We start from the raw sequence: 14361 nt of genomic DNA on the forward strand, positions 1-14361 counted from the left end.
GTGGATGGAAACTATCTGAAGTAAAGTTGAAACTTTTAACGACTGAATCAATTCAGCTCCCTCAATCTTTGAGTTCCTGAGAGAAGAGTGTGTTGCAGGTTGGGGGGAAAGTATTTTTTCAATATTCACACAAACTGTCAGCACAAAAGCTGATGAGGAGCAAATTGCGCCAACAATTTGAAACTGGTGATGTCCCATTTCATCATCTAGGTCATATCAATGTTCAAATTAGAACCTCATGAGCGACGTCTCATCACGTTAGCATAATATTCAATACATTATGTGTTTTCATATATTTTAATTAATATGCATAAATTATGCAGCTATAATTTACCATCCCTTATGGAGGCTATGTGTCAGACTATGATGCAGAGCGTGTAATGTATAAGAAAGAAAAAAAGCAGAGGGAAAGAGCAACATGAGACCGCCATGTGGGAACGGGGCCAGCTTCATTAGCATATCAAAGCCAGAGAGGATATGGAATATATGGGGAGGGTGGGATGGAGTTGGGGGGAATCCACAGCCGAAGACTGTCATATGAAGTTCTCTTCGGCAAGCTGCCTCTGTGCCTCCATTTCTGCTTTGAAAGGGATGCTTGTGCTGATGCTTCTCTTGTAGTGTTTTTCTTTCTTTCTTTCTTTTGCTATACATGGAGATGGGCTGTGGAGCTGACAGTGGAGATGTACAGTATAAACAGAGATATCTAAACACAAGCATGACTGAACGGTGAGAGCTCAAAACCCACTGTGTCCTTGTTTATAGATCCTCTCTCTACGGCCAGGCCAACCCCCCCCCCCCCAGTGCATTCCATGAGGCTTGCGTTACATTTGGGCCGGTCTCGCTGAAAGGTGGCTGTTGAGATATATATGCCCGCTCACCGCCAGCACTAAATACCCATCTGCCCGTCTCAATGGGTGGCCGCAGCTTGGGGTCAATGAGGGCTGATCCCCGTGCGGCTGGGAGGAAGATGAGTCGGGGAAAGAAAGAAATCCCTCCTGATCTCAGGGAGAGGAGCTCTGGATTTTACCTACCACAGGCACAGCAAATGCAAAAGGCTCTGAGTCTTTGTTCTTCTCAACCAAACAGCCCCTCCAACTCACACACGTGCACACACACTCACACACGTGCACACACACTCACACCTCTCCTCCACTATTAACCAACTTCCTCCGCTTCTCGCTTCTCAGTCCCCTGACACATTTTAAGCTTTTCATCGGTGGATTTTTCCTTCCTTCCTCCTTGTTTCCCTTTTATCTCTCCTCCCCGTCGGTCACCGCTCTGAACATTCTCAGGTTTGTCATGGTTTATATTCGTTTGGTTTATAGCATTCATTTCCCCCAATCCCTGAGGTGGGAACTGCATTGGGAAAGATGTTCTTGATAAGACCTCCTCCTACACTCATCTGATATGCAGGTGGAAATAACTCACAGTTTCAACACCACATTTTCATTTCATGTAATATCTGGAGCCTGGAACCATCTTCGGATGAGAGAGAATGCTGGTCTGCTACACTTAGATAGCGGTGGGCTGGAAGCTGGCTGTATTTGAAAAACCCTTAAACCCAGAGAGAGAGGCAGGGGGCGGGGAGGCGATATCAAACCCAGGCCCATGACTGCCACGACTACCATGCTGGATCACGCTAAGCCTTAGCCCGACCACAACTGTTGCACACCCCACCAAGGACCTGGCTCCCCTGCTGCCTTGGAAACGGCATCCAGTAATACCCAGAAGCCCACCCAACTGCTGTCCAAGTGTGATTAGAAGTTGGAGAGCTTGCAGCAAGGGAAAGCAAATAAATAAATAAGAACAGGGAAGCGTGAGAAAAAGACATTATACTGCACACAACCAAGTCACACTGTAGCCATTTATGGAAGGGATTAGCAGGGAGATATCAATATATATTTTTTAGCTTGACTCAGTCAAATGGCTCTCCCAAAGGATAGTGAGAAATTGAATAGCCGTGTCCACATCGGCACCAAGTTCCACTGGGTGGCTGAAATAAATTTGAAGGAACAATATCTTTCACATGGCGGAGATTAGGCAGCCATGATTTATACAATAATCACAGCCTGGCCATTAAATGGTAGGCAGCAGTCAATCATGTGTGAGTAGAAATCTATGCAGTGTGTATTTTAACAGGGATTCATGATGACTTAGAGGAGACCGCTGGCAGCTGCCATTTGTAGAGACCAGTTTCATCAACACCACACACCGGCACCGCACATTCGGATTCATCCCCTGGAACAAATGAAAGCAAGACGGTACTTGCAGTGTCCTTGCCTACACACCCTCAAGGCAGTAAAGTGTTGCTAGAACACACGGAAAGTCCTTTCATCACAGAAACGTATGCCAAAGGACACAGAGGGGGCAAGGGCAGCTAACCAATTTTTCAGAGACTTTCATTTCACAGACTGGTCGTGAAATAACTCAGCATCCTGTCATTCAAACCCGACTGACTCGTGCGAGAGGTGTCTGCAAGCGTGAAAACGTAAGGTCACGGCAGCGCTTTTGACTGCATCCACTGAAAATTCATCCACACAGCCTCCATACCTTCAAAGCTGATGGTATGACAGGTGGGGTGGGGTGGGGTTGAATACCTCACCACTTCTCACAGAAGAGTCTATTCTTATTTAGGGTGAGGTTTGAGCAAACAACGAAGGGCGTTTGATGTCAGCTCGGCAAAACACAGGCTTTATTATGCAAAGAAGTACTGAGGCTGTGGGGAAGGCAGTTGATCTGAACACCCGGCTGACTCCATGAATCATTCAAAACTCCCAGCATGCTGATGCTAGAGACAGATGACTTAGCCCCCCTGACACACTGCGCCAGGGCCCAGAGAGTTGACATGCACACATGTCATGTATGATTACGCCATTGGTGAGACCGTACACAGTGTGGCAGTAGTGTACAAAGGCACACGTTTGCACGCATATTACTGCACAGCTACGCAGACACACACACACATGCACGCACACTCATTTACACACATACATCCAGCAGGAGTGTGTGTAAAATCCCTAGCCCAGAGCACAGCAAACGAAACACTGTTTTTAAATCTGTGCAGCAGCTGTTCCCTCTCATCCGCCTATTCCTGCACCTCAGCCTGAACCGTGGCTCCAGCTCTAACCCAAACCACTACACACACACACACACACACCAACACACACACACACACACACACTGAGGGAGCGGGTCACTAAGGGTCACTTAAAAACGGGCACCACACACACACGTTTCAGCACAGTGTCACAAACCCTGGGGACGTTTCCAGCCACTCCACCCCGGTGAAGACATCAACAGCAAAACCTCAGCGACGCCCCCCACACACACACACACATACGCATGCCCACACACACACATGTCCAATTGAATTCCACGCATCCTTACCCAAGGCAGATGGGAGTGCTGTACGCTGTGTGTTTATGAACCCCCCCCCCCCCCCCCACCACCACACACACACACATCCCATCCCATCCCACCGCACCCCATCCCCTCTCCCAGAAGGATCCAACTGTCGACGCAGCTCTCGGCTTGGAAAATTTATGCCAAACTCAATCCCATACATCGTTACTCATGGTAAAGGAGCCTTGTTGGCAGGGCAGATCGTTGGGAACTGGCATTGCCTCCGTGTTCTGAATGGCTGATGACAAGTTAATATCTCAAGAAAGTGTGTGTGTTTGTGTGTGTGTGTGTGTGTGTGTGTGTGTGTGTGTGTGTGTGTGTGTGTGCATGTGTTTTGGGGATAGGAAGGAATTTTTTCAGTGTTTGACACACAAACAAACGCACACATACACATTCACCACCATAAACAGGAACAGCATAATGTTTACAAATAATTCACAATGTTACCAGAGTTTGCAGCTCTAATATGCATAGAGTATGCCAGAATGATATCTAGGTGAAGAAAAGCTCCAAAGAAAATAAAGAGGGGGGTGGGGGAGGAGAGAGAGGGGGAATGAAACAGAGGTGCGTCAGAGAAAGGGATTACACAGACAGAAAAAAAAGGGGATGGAGAGAAGAGAAATCCCTCTCTCTAGGTCATTGGAGTGGGGGTGAGTAGGACTGCCAACAGGGCCCTCTTGGCTTAGTCTCCAAGAGTGGGCTCTCAGCAAGCCTTCATTTGTTTGTTCACCTGATTCTCTCTCTCTCTCTCTCTCTCTCACACACACATACACACATACACACACACACACACACACACACACACACACACACACACACACACAAACACACACACCCAGTCTGGCACTCCCTGGCCAAAGGGACAATTAGTGCGGCGGACGGGGGTGACGGAACAGCTGGGCTCTGGCCAAATACAGCTGCATCCCAGACCCCCCGACTCCTCTGCTCTCCTCTCTCCTCCTTTCCTCTCCTCTCCTCTCCCCTCCACTCCTCTCCTCTCCTCTCCTCTGCTCTCCACTGCCCTCCTCTCGTCTCCTCTGCTCTCATCTCCTCTCCTCTCCTCTGCTCTCCACTGCTCTCCACTGCTCTCCTCTCCTCTGCTCTCCACTGTTTGGCCGTCTGGACACACAGCAGCACGTCCTCCAGCCCCGCTCTAATGACTGCTAAACGAATGACACCAACACCACACTTCCCCCATCACTGAACCAATCCTCACAGCAGATCAAAGACAAGGCTCTCATTTATCACCAAAACCTGTCCACAGGTCTCTTGACAGAAGACATAACAATAAAATAAAACAACAAGTTATCATTCTTTACACACTCACTGCAAAAAAGACACAATTTATTGTTGCTGGCTTCTTTGTTTTCAGTTGAATAATAAGTTCGTTTTGTCTATTGTTTGCTGAGGCATGGCTGTGAGTCAGCCGGTGAGTGTTTGCCCAGAGGGCCATGGCTGCTGGGAGGGAGAGAGAGGAGAGAGAGAAAGAGAGAGAGAGAGAGAGAGGGAGAGAGAGGAGAGAGAAAGAGAGAGAGAGTGAGAGAGGGAAAGAGAGGGAGAGAGAGGAGAGGGAGAGAGAGAAAGAGAGAGAGAGAGAGAGAAAGAGAGAGGAGAGAGAGGAGAGGGAGATAGCGAAGTACAGACAGGCAGAGGCTGCCACAATAAAGCAGCGAGATGGGTGACAACTGACAGACCGGCAGGAGATCTCCAGCCAACTCAGCTGACAGCACCGTATTTTATCATAGCCTACGTTTATATATGTGTGTGTGTGTGTGTGTGTGTGTGTGTGTGTGTGTAATAGACTCAAGGCACCAGGTTGTATCTGTGTCAGCAAGGAAATACCTGCAATATGGCCACGTTGGTGTTGTTGTGAACGCCTGCTTGTGCCCACACCATGCCAACCGGCCCACCCAACTCGGTATCTGCATAAATGTCAAGTCATCCCACACCCACTGTCATGACTCCCACAGTTTTTTTTTTACTTCTTTTCTTATTTCGTTTTTTTTTTATGATGCAGAATAAATGGTGTTGAACCCTAAGTCAGCAGAAATGCCACAGGATGTTTAATGATTCACACACACTTCTGTTCGCACTCCCTCCACTCCAACCAAATACCCCCAGACAACTCAAGCAACTTGCAGACGGAGGAGCAAGCACAGCCACCACCAGCCACCCAGACATTATCCGCCTCCCAGAAATCCCCTCTCGGTACACAGTCTGGCTGCTTAATAATTCCCATTACTTAACCCCAATATCAACAATAATGAGGGAAAAATGGGGGGTGAATCGGCAAAAATGTCTTGCCCCTGCTGGCAATGTTGGTTTTAGATAGAGAGAGCAGGCCTACTTCATTAAAATAGCAGACAAACTGAGGAGACTCTTCGTGGGGTTGTCTTTGAGGTTGTGTTTAGGCGCACTCCTGGTCCAGTTTGGTGAGGTGCGGCTCTATAGCGTGCCGGACCCGTGTGGCTGCAGTAATAACACAGACTTAACAGCTCAACAGACTGAAACAACACTTCCTGTCTGTCCCTTTTGCTCTCCAGACTTCCTGTTTGGCTAGGGATAAATCCCTGCTGAAGCCAGGCTTTCCGCCCCCTCGTGCTTACTCTTTCTTTTTTCTCTCCTCTCTCTCTCTTTCTCTTTCTCTTTCTCTCGCATCTCGCACTTTCGCTCCCGCTCTCTCTCTTTCACCCACTCTCCTTTGCTCACACACACTTTTTCTCTCTTTTTTCCCTTCCTCCCTCCCTTTCCTGTCTGGCAGACCCGACCCTCGGGTCACTGAGCACTGGCCCGCTGAGTTTCTATTCTCTCAGCGGACAGCAATGCAGCCCAAGAGCAGAGCAAGGAGGAGGAGGAGGACGTGAAGAGAGAGAGAGAGAGTGAGAGAGTGAGAGAGAGAGAGAGAGCCTGAGCGGAGAAGTAAAGTGGGGGAAAGGTGAAGCCAGCCAAACTAAAATAGAGAGGGTCAGATTAAGACAGACAGCAATAACACCCCTACTAACACAAAATAATAGAGGAGGGAAGAAGGAGAAGGTGAGAAAAAAGAGTAAACAACCCATGGAGACGGTTTGGGACTGTGCCCATGGAGACGGGTTGGGACTGTGCCCATGGAGACGGTTTGGGAGTGTGCCCATGGAGACGGTTTGGGACTGTGCCCATGGAGACGGTTTGGGACTGTGCCCATGGAGACGGTTTGGGACTGTGCGAGTGTTGGATTCACTCTCTTCTCCAGTAAAGACACCCTGTACACCAGCTGAAATGACAGCCTATCCCGTTTCAAGATTATTTCTGAAATTCATGTGTGGAAAGATTGGTTTGAGGTTGCTACCCAAATAGGGCCTGAAGATGTGTCAGGGTGTGTGCGCATATGTGTGTGGGTGAGAGAGCGTGTGTTTGTGTGTGTGTGTGTGTGTGTGTGTGTGTGTTTGTGTGTGTGTGCAATCATGTGTTGAGAGACTTATTAATGCTCTCTCTTCACCTTGTGAAAACAGCTGACAGCCAAAATAAGCACATAAAGTGAGTGCCTCTACTGCATAGTAATCTCATGTGATCATTGCAGCAGACCAGACCAGAGCCAAGCCTTCCGCTCACCCCCAGCGCCTGGAGCAACAGGACAGCAAGACGGATCCTCAGCCCCCGGATGGGGCTCCATCATACTAACCCAGTCCAATCGAATTGCTCACAAACATATGGCTTCAGGTTGGATTTCATTGATTTCACATGAAATGTCCGGGGTAGTCTAGACAATGGAGCTCCATCTGAGGAACAAAGTACTCCTTCAGGGTCCATACCAGCTCAGGGACAGATCAGGGCCCATGGGCTCATGGATACTGGGGATGGAGGGGATGGGAGGGGGGTACTGAGCCATCCTCAGATTACAAACACAGAGACAGCCGGTTAAGTTGAAGCGAATCCCTCAAAACTAGCAGAAGGATTTGCAGACTCTTAGATCCGTGCCATTCACGACATGACGGGTCACCAATGAATAATTCAGCGAGGAAATCGGAGCGGCTGAGAATAAGCTCAGAAAGTTTCACACAGCCGCCGACACGCGACACAGCTGTCAAAATACAGGCCACCGGGTGCCACCGGGGTAATGAAAAATACAACACTGTGACTAGCTAGGGGCTAATAACTGTTTTCGACAGCGAAGGGTGCAATTAAAAGCGAGCACTAATCACCAGCCAATCACTAATCAGCGAGAAATATGTAATTAGTGGTGATAAAGCGTCTGTCCTTAAGTAGCACGGTGTACTGACAACCTTTATCGATCCACGGCAGCAGTGGAATACAGTATGTGACGATCAATACAAGTAAGCACCGGAAGTCACTCTGATCTGTGTCTCTTATTGAGTGGAAACACAGAGAGCGTTCCAGCCTGGCTCCCGAAGCAGCTTTTTGTTGTTGTTGTTGTTGATGTTGTGCTTTTGTTCTTTTGCAACATAAGGGGAAAAAACAGTCACAGGCAAGGGCAACGCAACACTTAGCCTTGGAGAACAGTGCAAGGATGAGGGGTGGGGTTTAGACTTTCGGAGAGCACTTTATTTCAAGGGTCCCTTGCTATGTGTGGGAAGCAGGATTAAAATGGATCTCATCCCAAGTTCAGGCACTTCAGCAAAATGGTTCCTGTGGCTAAAAGGGGACTGGAATCCTATTTTTGCAGTGTTGGGCCAAGTCCAACTGGCAAGAGAGCACAAAATATACATATGTGCACTCACACAGACACACATACGTTCTCGTAAACACACACACACACACACACACACACACACACACACACACACACACACACACACACACACACACACACACAAACACAGAATAGTGCCTCAAACACACAAAATAGTAGCATAAACAAAAGCCAAGGGCTGAAGCATCATGCTTCTCCAGGAGGATAGTGTACCTTTCTGCAAGTCAGCCTCAGGTTGAATATCATGGTCCACAGTAAAGCAGAGCAGCATTCCACATGTGATTTATGCACATGGCCAGAATGTACAGCCTGGTCTGGAGGCAGCAGCATTATTTTTTTTAGGGGGGGGGGATGGGGGTACACAGTCCAAGAAAGAAGGGGCCTGATTAATTCTTAAAACGAGCGACACGGAAATTGTGTTGTCGCGAAAGAGCAGCGCAATTTATCTCCAGCACACCACATGTGATCGACCACTCCGCGCCTGTCAGGGATGGAACGAACAGTAGCAAATGAAAAAAAGTCCCCCCCCCCCTCCAGAAAAGAGAGAGAGAGAGAGAGAGAGAGAGAGAGAGAGAGAGAGAGAAACAAGTGACCTTTAAAGCTCAGGAGGTGCCTGGCAGTCACGCGAGCGGCCAACTTTCTTTTTTCGCATGGAGTTATCGGAGTCATTATGGAGCCAAATGAGGGCCAGATCCATGAATGGTTGATCTGGGGGAGTCTCTTTTCAGCGCCAAGAGACCCGGAGGCAGCCGGGCCCCCACTAACCAGACAGCCCTCATTACGGCTCAACAATGGAAATGAGCTTCGGCACAATGGAGGAGGACACAGGCGTTCAGACGAGGGAGCGCTGGGGCCAACTCTCTCTTCCCCTCATTCTACCCCTCACTCTCTCTCTCTCTGTCTATTTATTCTTTCCTTCGAGCCTCTCTCACTTTCCCCCTCTCTCTCCCCTGCCCCTGCTCGCTATCGCTCTCCTGCTTTCCATTACTACCTCCCCACACCACCACCTTTTCCCTCTTTTTTTAACCTCCCTCACTCTCTGCATGACTGAGCTCATCTCTCGCTCTCCACGCTTCTCTCTGTTCGGGAGCCTATGGCCCATACCGCATCAATGTCCATGTAATTAGGAGTCCTTTAAAGATTTCCAGCCTATCCACCCCCACTGCTTCTCCTTCACAACCTTTCCCCCACTCCCCCTTCTCATGCCCAAAGCTCGAGTTGTCTTTGACATTCAGCGGCGGTGCCTGTCTCTCCATCTTTCCCCTGTCCTCCCTCTAAGTACATTTACTTTTGTCATTTGTTCGTCCACTTTGTCTCTCCCGCTCTCCTCTCGTCCATTCCCTGGAGAAAGTTCAATTGACAAGAGAAGCTCACTGCAATGCGCACGGGGGCCACGCGACTGGGTCATTCCCAATTACTTTGGCGTACGCGTGTCTGCAGAGATCTTCGTCCTTTGGGTTGAAAACATCACAGACAAGACAGCACCTCGGTCTGTGTGTGTGTGTGTGTGTGTGTGTGTGTGTGTGAGTGTGTGCATGACCGTGCATCTGTGTGTGCCCTTCTGTGCATGGAAAGAACTTGCTTTTTTTTTCTACTTCTCAAAATCATTTTATTTCACGGGCTTCAAAGTGGCGACAAAAAAGGCTTCCAAACATAGCGGAGACACGTCCAAAAACCAGCATGTGTCAAAGCAACCCCAGCAGGTGCTCTCATCAAACCATTTGTTACCAGTTAAAAATGCATATTGTGCACCTTCACAGCCAGATAACATTTCCTTACATCTGCCAAGTTGCCATCCAACATGTCAGTCGCTGCGCTTTTCCATGATAAAGAAGCAGTTCTATCACTACGCTAGGACAGAGTGTCTTGTCCTCGGTGAGATCAACATCCTTTGCTGGACAAACCCTTCCTGCACCTCCGCCACAGTGTCAGATCCTATTCAGCACCCTCGCTAAGATGCGATGCTGTGGAGTCTACTGCAGGTGCAATCAACTCGCCAACTCACTTTAGATACACCCTGTCCTGCCAGGACACTGCCAGAATAATCATACGAGCAGATTAAAGTTCGAAAAGCAGCCCTTAGCGGCCCGCAGATAGAGCAGGGGGCTGTCAGCACCCATTTGCCTCTGCTTCACACAGTGTACAGTGACTGCTTAATAGCAGAGTGGTGAACCACAGCGAGTGTGTGTGTGTGTGTGTGTGTGTGTGTGTGTGTGTGTGTGTGTGTGTGTGTGTGTGTGTGTGTGTGTGTGTGTGTGTGTGTGTGCACTGCAAGTCTCAAGTTAATGAGGGAGCGGTGAGATCACAAGTTTTGCAAACTTTACATGGGGCTACTGCGCGTAGCCCGCACTTGCGCTTACACATCGCGTCCCGCTGTCCTCCTTCAGCAAAGGCCCCCTGTGAAGCAGGCTGGCAAACTCCAGCTCCTTTTTCCCAGGCACGTCCACTGCTGGCAGGCAAAGGAGTGATGGCCAGCCCCCCTCCATTTCCCCTTCCCCTTCCCCTCCTCCTCCTTCCCATTTACCCAGACACCCTGTGCTGTCAGCGTGGCAAAGCTCCAAACAACCGCTGGGTAGACGAACATCAGAATAAAGGCATCTGCGCCACCCTGAAGGGCAGGAATGTATTAAACCTGGCTCTATTTACAGATCTCTCCGGTGCCAGTGCTTCATTTGAACCAGCCCCCCCCCAACACACACACACACAATTGCATTGTCTTAATCCGATCTGGCGGATCCACACAGAAGGGCATCCTGAATTACTCCAAACCCAGGCGGCGCCTCAAAAACCCCAACAAAGTTAGAGGAGAGTTTCAGAGGACAATAGACAGGAAAGATGTCTGTAAACCTGAACCGTACACACACACACACACACACACACACACACACACACACACACACACACACACACACACTGATCAGCTCCACTGTGCACAGCCCAGTTTCAAATCACCTTGGACAAACTAAATGTGATCATACCTCCACCCTTCTGACCATCTGCACACGCACACCCCCAGCAGCAGTAGCAGCACTGCCAGACTTGAATCCACCTCAACATACCCCTGAATCACTTCAGAATCCATACATCACCCCCCTTTTCCCCACCCCCACCCCCACCCCCAGATCCCCAGCATTGGCCTGTCTGGCCCAACTCACCTCCCACGAATTGGATGCCCCCGGCCACCCGTCCAATGGTGCGGGAGATGAGCTCGGAGATGCAGCAGCCCATGAGCGCCGTGAGCCCCACCAGCAGCAGCAGGCCGCAGCCCACGCCCGTCACCACCGTGCAGATGCGCCACTCCAGGCTAGGGATGCCCTGGAAGGACGCGTACCGGCCGCACTGCTCCACCATCACTGTGGCCTGCCGCTCCTCATCGCGCACTGGGTACGAGCAGCGGCGGAACGTGCCGAACGACACTGGCTTGTCCATCTGCTGGCCCAACAGCCAGTAGGGCATGAAGAAGCCCACGCAGGAGGCGGCGGCGCTGAGCAGCGACAGGAAGGCCCACAGCAGCCCCACACACGTCAGGCTGGACGCCATGCTGGGATGGGCAATCTTCTGGCCCACTTTACACAGAAGGATGTGTGTGAATTGTGGTTGGGAGGTTTTTTTTTTTGCCCCCCTCCTGGAACAAATGTGACTGTGAAGTATCCGAACTGGGATCTTTGAACTCCAAATTAATTGTGATTCACAGAGTTACAGGTCGCTAGTGATTGCCTCCTCCATGCTGTCTCTCGTGCCCTGGGAAGAGAAAGAGAAAGGAAGTTTTAGATTGCATGAAACTAGTTGGATTTGGGATATGAAAAATACAAAACAAAGAGCTTTTTAATGAGGGTTTTGTGAAGACTATAGAATATATTCACTCGGGGTGATAGCAGAATAGTGAATATAGCAAAATAACGTTATTGCCCGATGAAGTGCAAATGCACCCAAGTAAATGAAGTCTGGAACGCCTAGGGATTTTTTTTATAACGAGAGATATTATTAACCGTAAATAACACTACCATGGAACAAAGGAGGGTTTTTATTACCACAGCTGTAAGCCTATTACAGATTAAATTAATCACATAAAATCACGCAACAAAAGTTATGTTAGAGCAAGCACAAAATCACCACAGAGAATCGCAGCCCAGGTTTCTTACAGCACAGATTAGGAGGCTTAAAATAGTACGGGAATATTGTTTCTGCATCACTAGGTTTTATGATGACAAACTTGTCTTTCATGATGGCAAAATATGTAGGGCTATGAATAAATAACGTTGGTTTTAGAGGAGCGTCGGCACAGAAAATGCACGGCTCAGTGTCCGCTGTTAGAGGCTGAGAAACCTAGGGGCAGACAGACAAGCGGGGACAAGTCAAGCGGGCATCGCAACCTCATACGGAGGAACTATGTCACTCAGTACAGAAATTCATACTGTGTAAGAGCATTACATTTAGACTTACGTGATCATTCGCCTCCTGTTGTGTTATTTGTGTAATCTCCATCTGATGTTTTGCATTGTGGTCCGATGTATTGGTCAAAAGCGAAACTTTTCGGTTGAGCCGACGGTGGGTCCACGTTCTCTGAAGGAGGATCGCCTTCTGTGGAAAGAATGTGCAGGGAATGCAGTGACTTCAGTCCCACGGTAGCGGACGCTGGAATAGAAGTTGACTCCGGCGTTCACGAAATCAGTGCTTCGGTATGAGTCTATTGTCGCGAATGAGAGACTTCCCAATCCGCTCAGCGACGGGACCAGCTGTGCATCCACATTCCTGGTTGTGCTGGTGAAATTGGGAAGGTTGCAGGGGGCGAGAGTGTGCGAGTGAGCGCACAGGGGGACCATCAATCACACAAATCTCCACCCAGGGGTTGGACTCTCTACTCCGCTATCACAGTGCCACAGCATAATCTCACTCTCTCTCCTCTCTCTCTCTCTCTCTCCTTTAAGTTCATGTCTCATCACCGCTATCAACTGACACATTTTAATAAACAGGCTACCATTTTACCTAGGGTTACCTAATGTTTCCGGGATATTTAAGTTTGTGTGCTATTTTCAAATCCCTATACGTGCAATCATTTTTACCCATTTGACAATGTCATGTAATAACTACCAAATAGCTCACCGCTCTGGGGATGTGGTTATTTGGAAAACACCCATGCTCCATTGGCACATGGTTTCTTCTTCATTTCTTCCCGTGGAGCTATCAGCACTGCACTAAATCACAACTAGGCTATAACCTGCAACCCCCCCTTCTCCCTGTCACTGTGTTTTGCCCCCTTGTGGACCACCTAAACTGCCGGTGAGTCCCACTCCCACGCCGCCCAATTGTGTCTGGGAGGGGAAAACCAACAGTACATAGAAGGAGGTGCCTTCTGTTAGTCAAGACACCTTAGATAAAGAATAGGGGAAAGTGCGCGGCAGAGTAAAGTTTACCCAGAGATCACGTTTGTGAATTATTCACACACACTTCGTGGTGGGGAATACAAGAGGAAGGCATAACCTTGTGGTTCCCCTCTGCCATCTGTCCCCACGGGTGGATTAAGGGTTCTGAATTCAATTGTTTTTTTTTTCTCTCCTTTCCACCATCCCTGTAGCCTTCCCTTCTTGTGTGATGCAATAATAACCGGGGGTGATATTATTCACTGTCAATGTAGCCTAGCCTAGCTGACATTCCCAGTCACAAGGTCACAGCTGTAGGTGCAGAGGCTAGCGCGTTGTTCTATCTGGTTACAGTCAGGCCATGAAGCTTAGAACAGAGTTGCTGTTTCTATTAAAAACATCAGGTTGGTAAGAGTTCACAAATAGGGAACATTAGGCTATTGTAACGTTATCTTCTAAACACATAGGCCTAATGTGTTTTGTCACACTCCCCCCTCAAGGTATAGTCAAAGTGTGATTTGTCAAGTGTCATTTTGATGAGCTTTAATTTAATAATAAACTTCATTTGTATAGCACCTTTCATACAAAACAATGTAGCTCAAAGTGCTTAACAGCAAAGAAATTACGTGTAGAGAAATTACATATACAGTGATCCACATAAAATAAACATTAAACATGAAACATCAACATACAAACTGGGATAAAGTGCATAAACATAAATAGATACATAAAGTTAACATAAAAACATAAAGATAAAGATAAAAACAGGGATGGAGTGCAAAGCTAGAATTAATAAATTGCATAACATAAGACAGAAAATGAATAGAACTGCAGAGATATAGTTTATCTATCCCCTTAATATCACATTATATCGTTGTATCTAGTTAAAGATTAAGGTGAAGAGATGAG

General features: G+C 48.4%; 1 protein-coding gene across 1 annotated transcript in view; it reads right to left on the reverse strand.

The window, feature by feature from the left end:
* The window catches only part of lhfpl6 (LHFPL tetraspan subfamily member 6), a 54684-nt gene extending 41398 nt beyond the window's left edge, over positions 1–13286 (reverse strand). The window contains exons 1-2 of the mRNA XM_012830966.3: positions 12536–13286; positions 11248–11833 (exon numbers count right to left, since the gene is read on the reverse strand). Coding sequence (XP_012686420.1) covers positions 11248–11632 — 385 coding nt within the window. The 5' untranslated portion in view covers positions 11633–11833; positions 12536–13286. The remainder of the gene's footprint in view (positions 1–11247; positions 11834–12535) is intronic.
* Between the last annotated feature and the right edge of the window lie 1075 nt (positions 13287–14361).

The sequence above is a fragment of the Clupea harengus genome, chromosome 9 (genome assembly GCF_900700415.2).
Source record: "Clupea harengus chromosome 9, Ch_v2.0.2, whole genome shotgun sequence".
Classification (NCBI taxonomy): Eukaryota; Metazoa; Chordata; class Actinopteri; order Clupeiformes; family Clupeidae; genus Clupea; species Clupea harengus.